At 39.5% G+C, this 14,991-nt stretch overlaps 1 protein-coding gene across 7 annotated transcripts in view; it reads left to right on the top strand.

Moving 5' to 3' along the window:
- TATDN1 (TatD DNase domain containing 1) overlaps positions 1-14,991 on the top strand; it is a 61,173-nt gene that overhangs the window by 10,411 nt on the left and 35,771 nt on the right. For 3 of the 7 annotated variants that reach the window (XM_009213552.4, XM_003903144.4, XM_009213554.2), the window contains exons 2-6: positions 5,621-5,686; positions 6,300-6,349; positions 9,638-9,701; positions 12,232-12,375; positions 12,475-12,517. In XM_009213552.4, the coding sequence (XP_009211816.1) occupies positions 5,621-5,686; positions 6,300-6,349; positions 9,638-9,701; positions 12,232-12,375; positions 12,475-12,517 (367 nt within the window). Of the gene's footprint in view, positions 1-5,620; positions 5,687-6,299; positions 6,350-9,637; positions 9,778-12,231; positions 12,376-12,474; positions 12,518-14,991 lie in introns of those variants that run through there. The other 4 variants (XM_009213555.2, XM_009213556.2, XM_017962288.1 and 1 more) reach the window with 3 other exon arrangements.

Here is a 14,991-nt window from a genome sequence, read left to right as displayed (position 1 = left end):
AGGCTGAGGCAGGAGAATGGTGTGAACCCGTGAGGCGAAGCTTGCAGTGAACCGAGATGGCGCCTCTGCACTCCAGCCTGGGCAACAGAGTGAGACACCGTCTCAAAAAACAAAAAAACAAACAAAAAAAAAAGACACTGTTAGAGAAAGACTATCCAAACAAACTTAAATGGTTACAAGAGGTATGAACTACTAATCCTCCCAACAATCTATTTAGTTGGCTTCCAAGTGGCCTGGGAAATCCCTTTCAAACTGCTGTCTAAGTGTTTGTCATATTCATAGTCTCCATCATACTTTCTTAACATTTAAATTACTTACGATAGGACTGCAAGAAGTCCCTGGTTAAAACCGGAATTATGATGGTTCAGTGCATAGAACTTACAGGCAAGTTAATTCTGTAGCCATTCCTTTTAGCTCTTATATCTCTTATACCTTATGGGTTAATGAGTGCCTGCCATCTCTCTATTCCTGCCTGATCTAGGATGTCCAAATGGCTGTCCTAGGGAATGGGTGGATCTGGGACAGGTAGCCACACCACCCTGGCAATGACATGGGACAAAATAAAGATTTGGCTATTGGTGCTGCCTGCAGTAGATCGTGGCTAAAATGGGGAAACATGAAATAAAAATAAAATTCTAAGCACCCCCCTGCCCCACCGACTGACTGAATGGACACCACCTAGGCCAAGGAGACCCCAGAAAAACTTTGAAAGCTAAGTTTTCCAGCCATGATGAGAGGTTGGTTACACCTCAGTACACCCCATTCCTCACTAACTGATACCAGACTTTGTAAGCATTAAATAGATACCAGCCCTGGAACAGAAACAAGACTCACTCCTCTCCTGACTTCAGCCAACCACCTGACACCACAGCCAGACTCCCTTCCTTTTTCGTGCTTTTGACATGACAGCTGACCAGTTTCACTGCGCATTCCTTCCTGACAAATGACCAGCAGTCATAGACTAGTTCTCGCTGGTTTACTCAGGCTGTGCACCTTTTGACATATAAAGCTTAATTTTACTGCGTTTTAATGTTAAGTCTCCACCCCAAGAGAACATGGGGTTTGTGTAGCATGTATGTTTGCTTATACATGCATGAGTCCACCTTTCATGAATATGCATAGCTCCTTCTATAACCTGTTAAATATGTACGTTAGCCAGCCCATTTAGTGTAAAACTCCTTTTCCCCACTTCTTCCCTTGAAATGGTTGCTTTTGTTCCCAGCCAAAGGCTCTGCTTCCCAGCCTGCAGGTTGCACCTCAATATAAGAAATAAAGTCTCCCCTAATGTATAGATCTCATGATTTTAAGTCAACACCCCACAGAGAGTCCTATCTCCCGGCTTTGTCTCTTTGCTAAATAGTAGTGTCATTGAGCTTGTTCTCTAATCCCCTGTATTTGCTATAAACTCAGGGTTATATCTAAAGACTAGCCATATCTAAAAAAAAACAAATTATGCCCTATTTGCTGTCCCTTTGTATCCCTAGATCATAGGTGACAGTGATGTGACACGATTCAGTGAGCCCAAACACTGAGGCTTCAACTGAAGAGTTATCGTCTTCTCCTGGTTACAAACAGTGCCGTTTTCTACTCTCACTTTGTTTTGAAAACTAAAAGTCAATATTTGAAGAACTCTTAGATAATAAAGTAGGTGCTGCTTTTCAAGCCAGCTATTTGAAGAAAGTTAATGAAAAAGAAACATTACTGATCTATATAGGGGACATGCTACCGAATGTATGAATCCTTCACTTTTCTCCCCTAATTGGAAGTAGTAATTTTCCACTTTGCCTTGTTTTTCTTCCTGTCATTCCTTCCCACCCATATCTCTTGCTTTCTTAACTTTTCAAGCTACTTACTATCTTTAGCTGGATCTGGCTAGACATTGGTTTTCATACAGTATTTATCTACTTTGTTTGAGTTTACGTGCCAATAGGCATACGTCTAATAGAGACTTTTAATTTTTTTTTCTTTTTTGAGACGGAGTCTTGCTCTGTCGCCCAGGCTGGAGTGCAGTGGCGCAATCTCGGCACACTGCAACCTCCGCCTCCTGGGTTCACGCCATTCTCCTGCCTCAGCCTCCCGAGTAGCTGGGACTATAGGCGCTCGCCACTACACCTGGCTAATTTTTTGTATTCTTTAGTAGACACGGGTTTTCACTGTGTTAGCTAGGATGGTCTCGATCTCCTGACCTCGTAATCCGCCCACCTCAGCCTCCTGAAGTGCTGGGATTACAGGCGTGGGCTACCGCCCCAGTCAGAGACTTTTAATTTAAAATATACTATTGTTAACCTCAAATAACCAAAAAGGTCAGAATCTAGTTTACAGAGTTTATTCAAGCACAACAGTTGAAGACTGCAGCCCAGGACACACTTCCAAGTTGCCTTGGGTACTGCTCCAGAGAACAAAAGAGAGGCTCAAGTTTTTAAAGGACAAATCAAAAGGGAGGGGGGCGCAGTTACAAAAATTGTTAATCAGGGATTCTCATTGGTTTACAGAAATAACATTGGTTAGTGATTGGCTATGTATTGTTGAACTATAGGGTGTATGGCATTTTACGGCCACTTGGCTTCAGTCTAGAGCCCACATAGCAATTGGCTTCGAGAAGTAATTACTTAGCTCAAAGGGGAGTGAGCATGGACTGCTGTGAACATTTTAAATGCCTTCTGGGCCTGATAATTTAAAGGTGCTTGCATTTCTCAGATACAAGGTTTTTGTTCTCACTATCTCTTAACATAGATAAGAACGTTTTGAACAAGTTAAATAAATGGGATTTTGAGTGGCTTTATTTTCGTGACTACATCATGAGTCTTAATGTTCAAAACATACTGACTCACATTTGGCTATTTGATAATGCATTCTTGGATCAGGAGCCTTAACCACTTAAGGTGGTATGGCAGTATGGCTAAAGCTGATTGAAATTCCATTTGTTGTTGGCATGTTACAGTGTTTGTAATAACACTGTTCCCAATAATTACATGTTAATAGGAGTTTTAATTTGCAAAATGCGTTCATATTCGTTTTTGGATTTGAGCCACATTTTGTTGCTGGAAGGAAAAACTTTATGTCCATCCTACTAGTGAGAAAACCGGAGGCTCAGAAAGACTCACTTATTTGTTGCGGGTGAGCTGTGACTATCTGGGCCAGCAGTGCGAAGCTACAAGAATTTATCAAGACTGGCTGGGCACAGTGCCTAACGCCTGTAATCCCAGCATTTTGGGAGGCCAAGGCAGGGGGAGCTCCTGAGGTCAGGAGTTTGAGACCAGCCTGTCCAACATGGTGAAACCCCGTCTTTACTAAAAATACAAAAAATTAGCTGGGTGTGGTGGTGGGCGCCTATAATCCCAGCTACTTGGGAGGCTGAGACAGGAGAATTGCGTGAACCCGGGAGGCGGAGGTTGCAGTGAGCCGAGACTGTGCCACTGCACTGTAGCCTGGGTGATAGAGTGAGACTCTGTCTCAAAAAGAAAAAAAAAGAAAGATTATGATGATGCTAAAGTGTGGGAGGATGGTGTGTGGTCAGCTACGATTACCACTGTCCACATCTGCGTGTTCTTTAAGCGCTTCTCCCTGCACTTGGGTCAAGGGACTTTCGAAGGAGTTTTCCTGCATTTCTGCCTGCCCAGATAAACCCAGAGACTATTCTGGGATGTAGGACCTGCTTCCCTCTTCAGCCAGGACCTATAGACCTTTCTCATCCTTCATTTCCCCCATCCCAAATCTCAAATCCCCAAGCAGAATATCCTATCACTCTGGCCTGCCTTCAGCAGAAATCCGTCAAGTTGAGTAAACCCAGAATCTTCCCTCACCTTTGATGTTTCCTCTTAGTAATTTTTCATCTGTTGATCCCCATTCTACTTGGTGGCAATAAATCCTCACTTGTCCTTGTATTCAAAATTGAGCCCAGTCCCTCCCGCTTCCGCAAAAGCTTCCCTGCCGTCAGTAGTCTCTCTTGAATAAAGGCTTCCTCATAGTCTTTGACAAGTGTTATGAATAATTGTTTGCTTAACACTGCACAAAGGGGAAATGGTCTAGAAGCGATACAGACCATTTCTGTTTTCCTAATGATCAGTGATGATCGGTGACCCTAGACTAAACCTCTGTGAAGGATTATTTTAGGCAGAAAGGCCTCTTCTCTTCCCTGGGTTTCCTTTCTCAGTCTGACCCCTTTATCTAATTTCCTTTCCTTACTTTTAAAAAAAGTAGATAGTAATTCTCCTGATTGGGCCATTCCACCAAACTCCTACAGTATGTATCGTATTAGATGATGTTTGTATGTTAGTAGCCCTTTTAAAGGGTACCACATCCCACCCATCTTTGCTGACATGTTGGCACTCAAATACCTTTGTCGTTTTCTGCATTTTACTTTTTCCCCTGTTGTTTCAAATGCCTGGAATACTCTTCACTATCTCTTAAATTCTCTAAACTCCCATTCACTTTCAAGGTGTATCTTATTGGTGGAGCAGACATTCCTGGGGACCAGCTTGGCAGAAATTAAAATGAGAACATACCAAGAAACTGAAACTTCGCAGAAATAACGTAGGGAGTCTGTTGGTAATCAGCTGCCTACCACCACCGCACATTTTGAGATTCTCCTGCTAAAAGCTAAATGATATGTATTTTCAATAACAGGGGCATTTTTCTTCTTGCCTGTGATCAATCACAGTTTGACTTCATATCTTGTTGTTCCCCATGTTCCCTTATATTCTGCAGCAGGACAGAGCTTCCTGTTGCATCCAGTATTTTAAAAACAAGTGTCTGTACCATAGCTGAGTCTGGCGTCTTCTGACCCCTCCCTTCCTTACACTGTCTTCCCTCAGTATCGGCAGGAGATTGGTTCCAGGACCTCCTGCAGATACCAAAACCCTCGCATGTTCAAGTCCCTTACATAAAATGGCATGGTGTTTGCCTATAACCTATGCATATCCTCATGTATGCTTTAAATCATGTCTAGATTACTTAAAATACCTAATTTGAGGTAAATGCTATGTAAATGGTTTTTATACCTTGCTGTACTTTTATTTATATATTGTTTATTGTTGTATTTTTATTTTTATTTTCTAATATTTTCAATTGACCTGTGGTTAACTGAATCTGCAGCTCCAGATCCCAGAGATACGGAGGGTCAATTGTTCTTCTCTCCAGCAGCCGGAACAGCCTGTAGCTCTTTACAAGCACTGTGCTTTTTCCCATCCTGAAGGCTTTGCTCCCACTGCTTCCTCTGTCTGCAGTTACCTCTGTTCCACTGAATAATAGCTACTCATCCTTTAAGATGCAGTTCAATGATTACTTCTTTCTGGAAGCCTCTTCTGAGCCAGCCACCAGACTAGGTTGGGTGTTCCCCTTCTGTGTCCCATAGTACCAGTGTTACTTCTAATATTTCATAATTGTGTGATAATGGATCTGCCTTACCAATTCTGCAGTGAGTTTCTTGAAAGCAGGAATTATATCCTATTCATCTTTGTATCCCATGTTTCTAGCACAGTAGTTGACAAGTGGTAGGCACTTGGATATTGTTTGAGTAGATGAGTGTGTGAACAAAAAGTTTAGTAACAGAAGCTTTTTGTTTAAGTAGAAGTTTCAACTAGAGACTCAATAATTAATCAGTGATTTTTGCTTTCTACAGATATTGGTATCAACTTGACTGACCCTATGTTCAGAGGAATTTATAGGGGGGTTCAAAAGCATCAAGGTAAGTATTTCCTTTATTAAGGTGAATAGTTTCTCTATGAAGACAAATTTTCTGCCTCAGGAGATCTTGTAAAGCATAATCCAAGCTGGGCCTTGTGACTCACACCTGTAATCCCACCACTTTGGGAGTCTGAGGTGGGAGGATTGCCCGAGCACAGGAGTTCAAGACCAGCCTGGGCAACATAATCCACTCTTAAAGTTGAAATAATAAAAAAAAAAATCAGCTAGGCGTGCTGGCAAGCACCTGTAATCCCAGCTACTTGGGAGGCTGAGGAACGAGAATTGCTTGAACCCGGCCGGTAGAAGTTGTAGTGAGCCGAGACTGCACCGTTGCACTCCAGCCCGGGCAACAAGAACGAAACTCCGTCTCAAAAAAAAAAAAAAAACAGAGAGAACTCCCTATGCATTTTGGATAAAACTGTAAACAAAGTGAAACACATTTATTGATAAACCATGATCATGAACATTTATAATGAAGTTTAATTAAGGTCTTTTTACCTATAGAAGTTTATAATTTCGAATATAAAACTTCAAATAGCCATTTGCACAAAAGCTAAAAAAAAGTCAAATTTTTGTCTGCCAGGTTTTCTTAATGCAGAGTTTATCTTTTACAGATGACTTACAGGATGTAATAGGGAGAGCTGTCGAGATTGGTGTTAAAAAGGTAACATCTGTTTTGTTATTCTTGAGAATTTTAAATTTATTTTTTAACTAAATTTTAGTTAAAATTTTGCAGAGTAGAAGGGAACAAGCCAATGCCACACTTGGAGTACAGATTGTCTACTTGTGATATTAGAAAGTTAATTGAAACAAAATATCCAAATATTCTGTTCATAGCAATTTAAGTTACACAAATCTCATCTATAGTTCTTATATATGATAAATGGCAAAACCTCTTTGAAAAAAATTTTTTAAACCTATGTGAATTACCAGGTTTCTAAAGAGGCAACTTTTAATCAATTTTATAATATAATTTAGCGTTTGTCAGAATTAAGCAATAATGAAAAATACACCAAGTGTAGCTATTTATAGTTTGGGTATACCACTTCAAATAATAGAGATAATACTTTAAGTTTTACAGCAATAAAATGTCTCCGGTTTTTTAGAGAGTTCTAGTAAGCAAATGAATAGATATTTCTTTAAATTAGCTTTAAAACAGAGAGCTAGCCCACACATACACATAAGAAATAAGGTTAAATTCCATAGTATGCTGTCAGGACACTTGATAGCTACTGCCTCCAAGTTGAATAACATGTTTTGGAAAGTGACACTGCTGACTAAATGAGTTTTGCAGTCTGCAACTCCAAACTTGTATTTGTTATTATTCACAAATAATATGAAAAGATAAAAGTTACATTAATTTCTCATTATGGGGTCATTCTGCTTGGTAAATCACTTTAAACAATGGTTTTCTGAAGACTCCAAAATACTAAGCTCTTAAATTTTCATGTGTTAGCCATGAGTAATTTAATCTTAATGTTTATTCACACACATGCACACACACAACACACACACACTTAGGAATGACAGAACTGAAGTGATTTTTACTTGGACATGGTTCCAAACTGAAATTTAATTCAATACCTTGCATTTATGTTATAGTAGTTAATAGCATAGTTAGGGCATAACAAAACTGGTGTCCAGCCCCTGCTTCCTTTTTTGTAGCTTTATAACCTGGGGTCTTTTATCTCACTAGAGTTGAGTTTTCTCACCTGTAAAATGAGAATGATAATAGTACTTAATTAATAGAGTTGTTATGAAGGCTAAATAAAATATTGAACGTAAAGCATTTGGTATTATACCTGGCATAAACAACCTACGTTATGTGTATGCTGGAAGCTGCCACCATGAGATGATCATTATCATTATCCTATACACCGGGAGAGGAGATGATGCCCTCGTGTCTTGCCCTTTTTTCAACTATTTAGAAAAGTTACACATAAAATAAAAAGTAGACTTGGTTAGTATTTTACATAATTTAAATACTGGATGTAGATATCTGTTCTAGTATTAAAGTTTTAGGTATGTCAGCAAAAAGAAAGTTTTCCCACTATTTTTATTAATGCCTTTTTTTTTTTTTCTGGAGGCAGAGTCTTGTTCTGTTGCCCAGGCTGGAGTGCAGTGGCACGATCTTGGCTCACTGCAACCTCTGCCTCCCAGGTTCATATGATTCTCCTGCCTCGGCCTCCCAAGTAGCTGGGACTTCAGGGGCCTGCCACCACGCCTGGCTAATTTTTGTATTTTTAGTAGAGACAGGGTTTCGCCATGTTGGCCAGGATGATCTTGAACTCCTGACCGCAGGTGATCCGCCCGCCTCAGCATCCCAAAGTGCTGGGATTATAGGCATGAGCCACTGCGCCCTGCCTTGTATCTTATGTTTTACAGATAGTCAAGGATTTAATTATGGCTATATGTTTCCTGAACGGATACTGAATACCTAATCATATTAAAGATTTAAATAGCTATATGAAAACATCTATTTATCATTTGCAGGTCTACCTTTGTTTTGTGTTTTCTCCCTAAGTTGTACCTAGAATGAGTTCATCATTTTAGTGAGACTCTTGAAGTATGAAAAAATATACGTCATTGTGCTTGAATCATGTGCTTAGTAGAATGTGCCCCTTACGCAGCACTGCTTCAGTGCTCTCACTATCAACACAAAGCTCTTTAGTGACACTTTCATTTCAACAGGAAAGATGGCAGTCTAGTTACTGGGTGGATCCTAATGGGTCTGTGTAGAAGTATGCTTATTTGCCAAAAGCCATATGTTTTCCTACAGAGAATTCATCAGCATGCATTAACTCACTGATTCTCAAACCTTTTGCTCTCCAGTCCCCTTCACATTCTTTATTAGTGAGTACCCCCAAAGAGCTTTTGTTTATGTGAGTCTTACCTACTGTATATATTATATTAAAAATTAAAACCAAAAATTTTGAATATTAATTCCTTTTAAAATAACAAGAAACTACTGAATAACATAAATAGCATATTTTTATGAAAAACAAGTGTATTCCAGAACAAAAAAATTAACAACATGAGTACAGTTGTTTTTTCAAATCTCTAATGACTGTGTTACTAGAAGCCTGCTGAATTTTCATATCTTTTTCTGTAGTCAGTCTGGTGGTATCACACATCGTGTAGCTTCTTGTATACGTTGGGGACACTTGCAGTAGAGTGAGAGTAAAAAAGACAGAAAGTGTCTTATTATTATTATGAAAATAGTTTTGAGTTCACATACCTACTGGGAGTTACCAGACTACACTTGGAGAATTATCGAATCAATCAACACTGTTGAATCACTGATGAATTATTCGCTTTTTCATAATACCTGATCTCTGTCCTCAAGGAACTTGTTGTCTAATAGGAAAGGTGGACATGTAAATACATTTTAACAGAATCTAGTGATGAATTCTGCACCTCCACATGTACACACACATACATACACACATCCCTGAGGTGTAGTCAGATACCACTCTGCATAGGAGGCAATCTCCCAGCTGAATTTTTTTTTTTTTTTTTTTTTTTTTGAGACGGAGTCTCGCTCTGCCGCCCAGGCTGGAGTGCAGTGGCCGGATCTCAGCTCACTGCAAGCTCCGCCTCCCGGGTTCACGCCATTCTCCTGCCTCAGCCTCCTGAGTAGCTGGGACTACAGGCGCCCGCCACCACGCCCGGCTAGTTTTTTGTATTTTTTAGTAGAGACGGGGTTTCACCGTGTTAGCCAGGATGGTCTCGATTTCCTGACCTCGTGATCCGCCCGTCTCAGCCTCCCAAAGTGCTGGGATTACAGGCTTGAGCCACCGCACCCGGCCTCCCAGCTGAATTTTAAACAGGGTAGGTGTGTGACAGTCACAGAGGAGAGCAGTCTGGAATAAGGAAGTGGTAGGAAGGCATGTTTAGGAAACTTATTGCTGCCCTATTAAAGTCAGCTTATTTTATTTTCTTTCTATTTCAGTTTATGATTACAGGTGGAAATCTACAAGACAGTAAAGATGCACTGCATTTGGCACAAACAAATGGTATCCTCATATTTCTTTTACCAAAAAAAATATGAATTAAGTAATTTTGAAGAAGTCTTTCTGAAAACTGCTTCAGGTACAATACAATGGATTATGACTGTGGAAACAACAGGAAAATAGACTGATTTCAGTGGGACATGATTAAGATGACAGAATTCAAAGTACTCACTGGTATATAGCTGTTTATAAAACCGTTTCATAGTACTCAATGAAGATTATTTTAAGATTTCAGCTAATGAGAATAAAGTTCTCCAGGTACACAGTTTAACCTCAGGTGTTTTTGATGTGGAATTCATGTGTGTGTTTTAACGTGTTTAAGATATGAGTTGCTAGCTGGGCGCGGTGGCTCACGCCTGTAATCCCAGCACTTTGGGAGGCTGAGGCAGGCAGATCAGGAGATTGAGACCATCCTGGCTAACACAGTGAAACCCTGTCTCTACTAAGAAATACAAAAAATTAGCCGGGCGCCTAATACAAAAAATAGTGGCGGGCGCCTGTAGTCCCAGCTACTCGGCTGAGGTGGGAGAATGGCGTGAACCCGGGAGGCAGAGCTTGCAGTAAGCGGAGATAGTGCCACTGCACTCCAGCCTGGACAATAGAGCAAGACTCCGTCTCAAAACAAGCAAGCAAAAAAAACCCCAAAAAACAAAAAGATACGAGTTGCTTTTTATTTATTCTTTTTTAACTTAAGCTGTGAAGGATTATTTTATTAAATTTTTACTAGATGGACCAGATACTGTGCAAGGTACCAAGAATGCAAATAATAATGCTGTATAACCCCTCATATGCTTGCTTTATGTTCATACATTTTGCATTTATTTAAAATCTTGAAAGTTTTAGGATTGATTGTTAAAGGAATCTTAGTTACGTAAAACCTCATTTATCTGGCATTCATGAATTTAACTTTTTTTTGCATACCTTATGTGCTAGACACTGAGGAATTAAACATTCTACATAATTTTTAAATGTTGTATTTTAAAATACTGATGTGTTTATGAAAACTTACTAAAAGCTATATTTTTATGGAAATCTCTCTAAAATCCATACTTCTCTTTTAGGATCTATTCACACTTTTTCTTTTTTTTGAAACAGAGTCTTGCTCTGTCGCCCAGGCTGGAGTGCAATGGCACAATCTCGGCTCACTGCAACCTCTGCCTCTTGGGTACAAGTGATTCTCCTGCCTCGGCCTCCTGAGTAGCTGGGATTATAGGCGTGCGCCACCACGCCTGGCTAATTTTTGCATCTTTAATAGAGACAGGGTTTCACCATGTTGGTCAGGGTGCCACCACACCTGGCTAATTTTTGCATCTTTAATAGAGACAGGGTTTCACCATGTTGGTCAGGCTGGTCTTCAACTCCTGACCTCGTGATCTGCCTGGCTTGGCCTCCCAAAGTGCTGGGATTACAGGCCTGAGCCACCTCGCCCAGCCCATTGACACTTTTTCTTAGTGATTAAAGATAGAATCTCTCCCAGGGAGTTTTTGAGATATATAGGAACATTTTATCCTTACTTTTTATCCCCAAACATCTAGGCTTTTTAAAGTTCTCCCACCTCCATTATCAGCCCTCTTCTACTCCTCTCCATGTAACTTGTGTTCTTATAGCCTTAAAAGTGCTTCTTCCTTTGTTTCTAAATATCTGCATGAGAGCCTGAGGAAGGCTTGATACCTTTCCCACGGTTCAAACTCAGCTAAGCCATTCAAAAAGTGTTTTTGACTTCTCATTTGTATTCTATACAAGTCAGACTGTCAGAGTGTCCTCCAAATAGGTGAACCTCATTTTTTTATTAGAAAAACAAATTCCCCTTTCCACCTCTTTAACCTCCACTATTAACCTTTTTAAGGGAATACATTTTTATGCTATGTTAAATACATGAATCAATAATGGAGGAATTGGTGTTAAACAAAAATATATGAATCAAGATAGTCACATGAATGGTGAATATAAAAGATAAATCATTGCTAGTCATGGTGGCTCAGGCCTGTAATCCCAGCACTTTGGGAGGCCTAGGCCGGTGGGTTGCTTGAACTCAGGACTTCGAGCCCAGCTTGGGCAACGTAGCAAAACCCTGTCTCTACAAAAAAAATTTAAAAATTAGCCAAGTGTGATGGCATGTATGTGTTGTCCCAGTTACTTGGGAGGCTGAAGTGGGAGGATCACTTGAGCCGAGGAGGTCAAGGCTACAGTGAGCCATGATGGCACCACTGCACTCCAGCCTGGTTGACACAGTGGGACCCTGTCTCAAAAACAAAAAATTTTCACTTTGCATTCTACAGCCCTAAATGCCAAACTTTAGAAAAAGCTGAATTATTTTATTAATACATTACAGCAATTTTCATATTTGTATCCTACTTTGTTTTGGTATTCTAAAAATTGTCATATGATTAACATAATGCAGTTCTTACAATGTGAATAATCTATTACCATGTTGAAAACCAGTTGAAATTACTTGATATCCTCTAAATATCATAATAAATATAAATATGAGAAAATACTTTGAAAATAATCCTAAAACATTATTTTGTGTTAGATATGTTTTTCAGTACAGTTGGATGTCATCCTACAAGATGTGATGAATTTGAAAAGAGTAACCCTGATCTTTACTTAAAGGAGTTGCTAAATCTTGCTGAAAACAATAAAGAGAAAGTTGTGGCAATAGGAGAATGTGGACTTGGTGAGTGCCAGCCTCGCCTCTTAGAATGACTTTGTTTGAAAATAAATAATTTTTTTCTGTATAAGTTAGGAGTAATTATTCTTCTTTATCTTTTTAAAGATTTTGACCGACTACAGTTTTGTCCCAAAGATACTCAACTCAAGTAAGGAAATTTGTTGGCTTTACAAATTATTGTAAAATCATGAGTGATTTTAAAATAACTTTTATCAGTTGAGAATATAGTTGGATTAAGCATCAGAATATTTTTGGTTTTCCCTCTGTATATGAAACGTTAAGTGAAACCAATTCCATGCATACTTGCATGGAATTCATAAGGGGCGGAAGCACATAGTTCCCTGGTCGATTAACCATTTAACTTTATTTTAATGGTAGAAATTAGGGATGAGTTTTACATGATAGAGACTTTACATTTTTTGTTTGCTTGTTTAACACATGCATTCCTACATGAACAGTTCCAATGGAATGAATTAAATTATTTTGGGGAATGTGATTTGTTTCGTTTTTTTTGAGACAGAGTCTCTCTCTGTTGCCCAGGCTGGAGTGCAGTGGTGTGATCTCGGCTCACTGCAACCTCCACCTCCTGGGTTCAAATGAGTCTCGTGCCTCAGCCTCCCGAGTATCTGGGATTACAGGCACATGCCACCATGCCTGGCTAATTTTTATATTTTTAGTAAAGATTGGGTTTCACCACGTTCGTCAGGCTGGTCTCAGACTCCTGACCTCAAATGATCCACCCGCCTCAGCCTCCCAAATTGGAAGATATAATTTAAAAACAAAAGTGTATTACAAGCTAGGCACAGCAGCCTGCACCTGTAATCGCAGCTGTTTTGAGAAGCAGAGGCAGGAGAATTGCTTGAGCTCAGGAGTTCCAGACCAGTCTGAGCAACATAAGGAGACTCCACCTCTAAAAAAAAAAATCAGCAACAAAAAACCGACAAAAGTATTATAAGATCAATCACCAAAGCTAGAAAAGCATAGTTTACTCTTGCTGGGCATTGAATATTGTTAGTTTGGAACTGTGAGATTCCTTTAATAGGAGCCATGTTGAATGGTGGCTTCTGAGAAAACTCCAAAGCTCACAACCCTGCAGGACTTCCTGTAACCCATTGCCTGGAGCTAAATTTGGAGCTCCTGTCATCATACTGGTGAATGAGTGTTAAAGATTGAAAAGAAAATTTAGGTCATAGTCTGAATTTAAAACGTAAGCATTTTGTCGAATTTCAAAAAGATCTTAATTATGAAGATGATAAAACATTAGACTGAGCTTCTAAAGGGGGTTAATTTAGTTATTCATCCATTCAACAAATATTTATGGAGCACTGTGTGCCAGCCACTGCCAAGAACTCAGAGTATGCAGAAATCTGAAGGTAGAATATCTGTCCCTAGAGACCTTTAAGAATAAACAGTCCTCTGTCCTCCTTAGTTTCTTATACACAGAGAATTAGGATCAGATTCTCTCTTAAGATACCATCCAGCTATATCATAATATTTAATAATTAATAATTTTGTCATATGGTGATACGATCATATGATTAAGCCAGTGACTTGATGGCCTAAAGGGATTTTTTAAGATTACGCATGCCAAAAGTGTACTTCCTCCCCCTTCCCTCCCTGCTCCCCACAAATGGGATTCTGATATGTCCCCCCTGGTTGAAAATCACTGTGGGGAGGAGCAGATCTACTAGTGGAGTCTGTCATACCTTAGACCTCAAGCTCCAGAGTTCTGGAGTGTGAAGATCTATAACCAAGTAGAAAAGGATGGGTTAGAGTAATGCTCTGTGGACACGTACTGTCTCTTTTAGGTCGCTCCTTTATACATCCCTTTTAGAACTGCTTAGTTTATGGCATATTATTTGCTGTGTCTTTCAGGGACATTCATGTGGTTACTAGCAGGGTTACTAAAGCCCTATACCTCTGTCGAATATTATGTAGGCCAGCTCACTTAACCTTAAAAGTTCTCATGTTCACATTGAAATAGAAAAACAGTTGTCTTTAGTATTTCCTCAGGTTAAGCCCACAGATCATATTCCTCAACTTTAATGTCTGGTTTTTGTCAGGATAAGCCTTGTAAGTCTAATAGACTATGTGTTATGACAAGCAAGGGCAATGGCAGAGTCCCCAAGTTTTTTTGCCTATATGACTTTTCATCCAAAATGAGTTAGAACTGACTCTAAAATGCAACCTGAATACTTTAAACTCAGTTTTGGGGTTAATTGAAAACATTGACAGTATCAGTTTAATTTAACTGTTCTGAAGATTCTTCACCATCATCAGAGCACGTTCAGAATAGCGTCTGATCTTAGAATGTGCATATCACAGCTTGTGCTTGAACTCACATACCAGGTGTTAATTGCTAATAGACAAGTTCAAACTCCATTCAGTAAATGATTACCAAGTGCCTCCTCAGCATGACACAAAGGAAAATAAGACTTTTTCTCAATGCCACTGTAGACAAGAGAGGACACAAATAATTAAAGTAGGTTGGAAGTGCTGTCACTAAAGTGTGTGAACAGCAGAGGGAAGGACTGACTTTCAGTGACAGCATGTGACACTGGCTTCTTCCAGAGTGAATAAGCTAATGACAAAATAAGTAGAAGGAAATTTTGATAAGATGGC

This window comes from Papio anubis, chromosome 8, assembly GCF_008728515.1.
Source record: "Papio anubis isolate 15944 chromosome 8, Panubis1.0, whole genome shotgun sequence".
NCBI lineage: Eukaryota > Metazoa > Chordata > Mammalia > Primates > Cercopithecidae > Papio > Papio anubis.
Note: the sequence above shows the minus strand (reverse complement) of the source record. Positions and strands in the feature narration are given on the sequence as shown.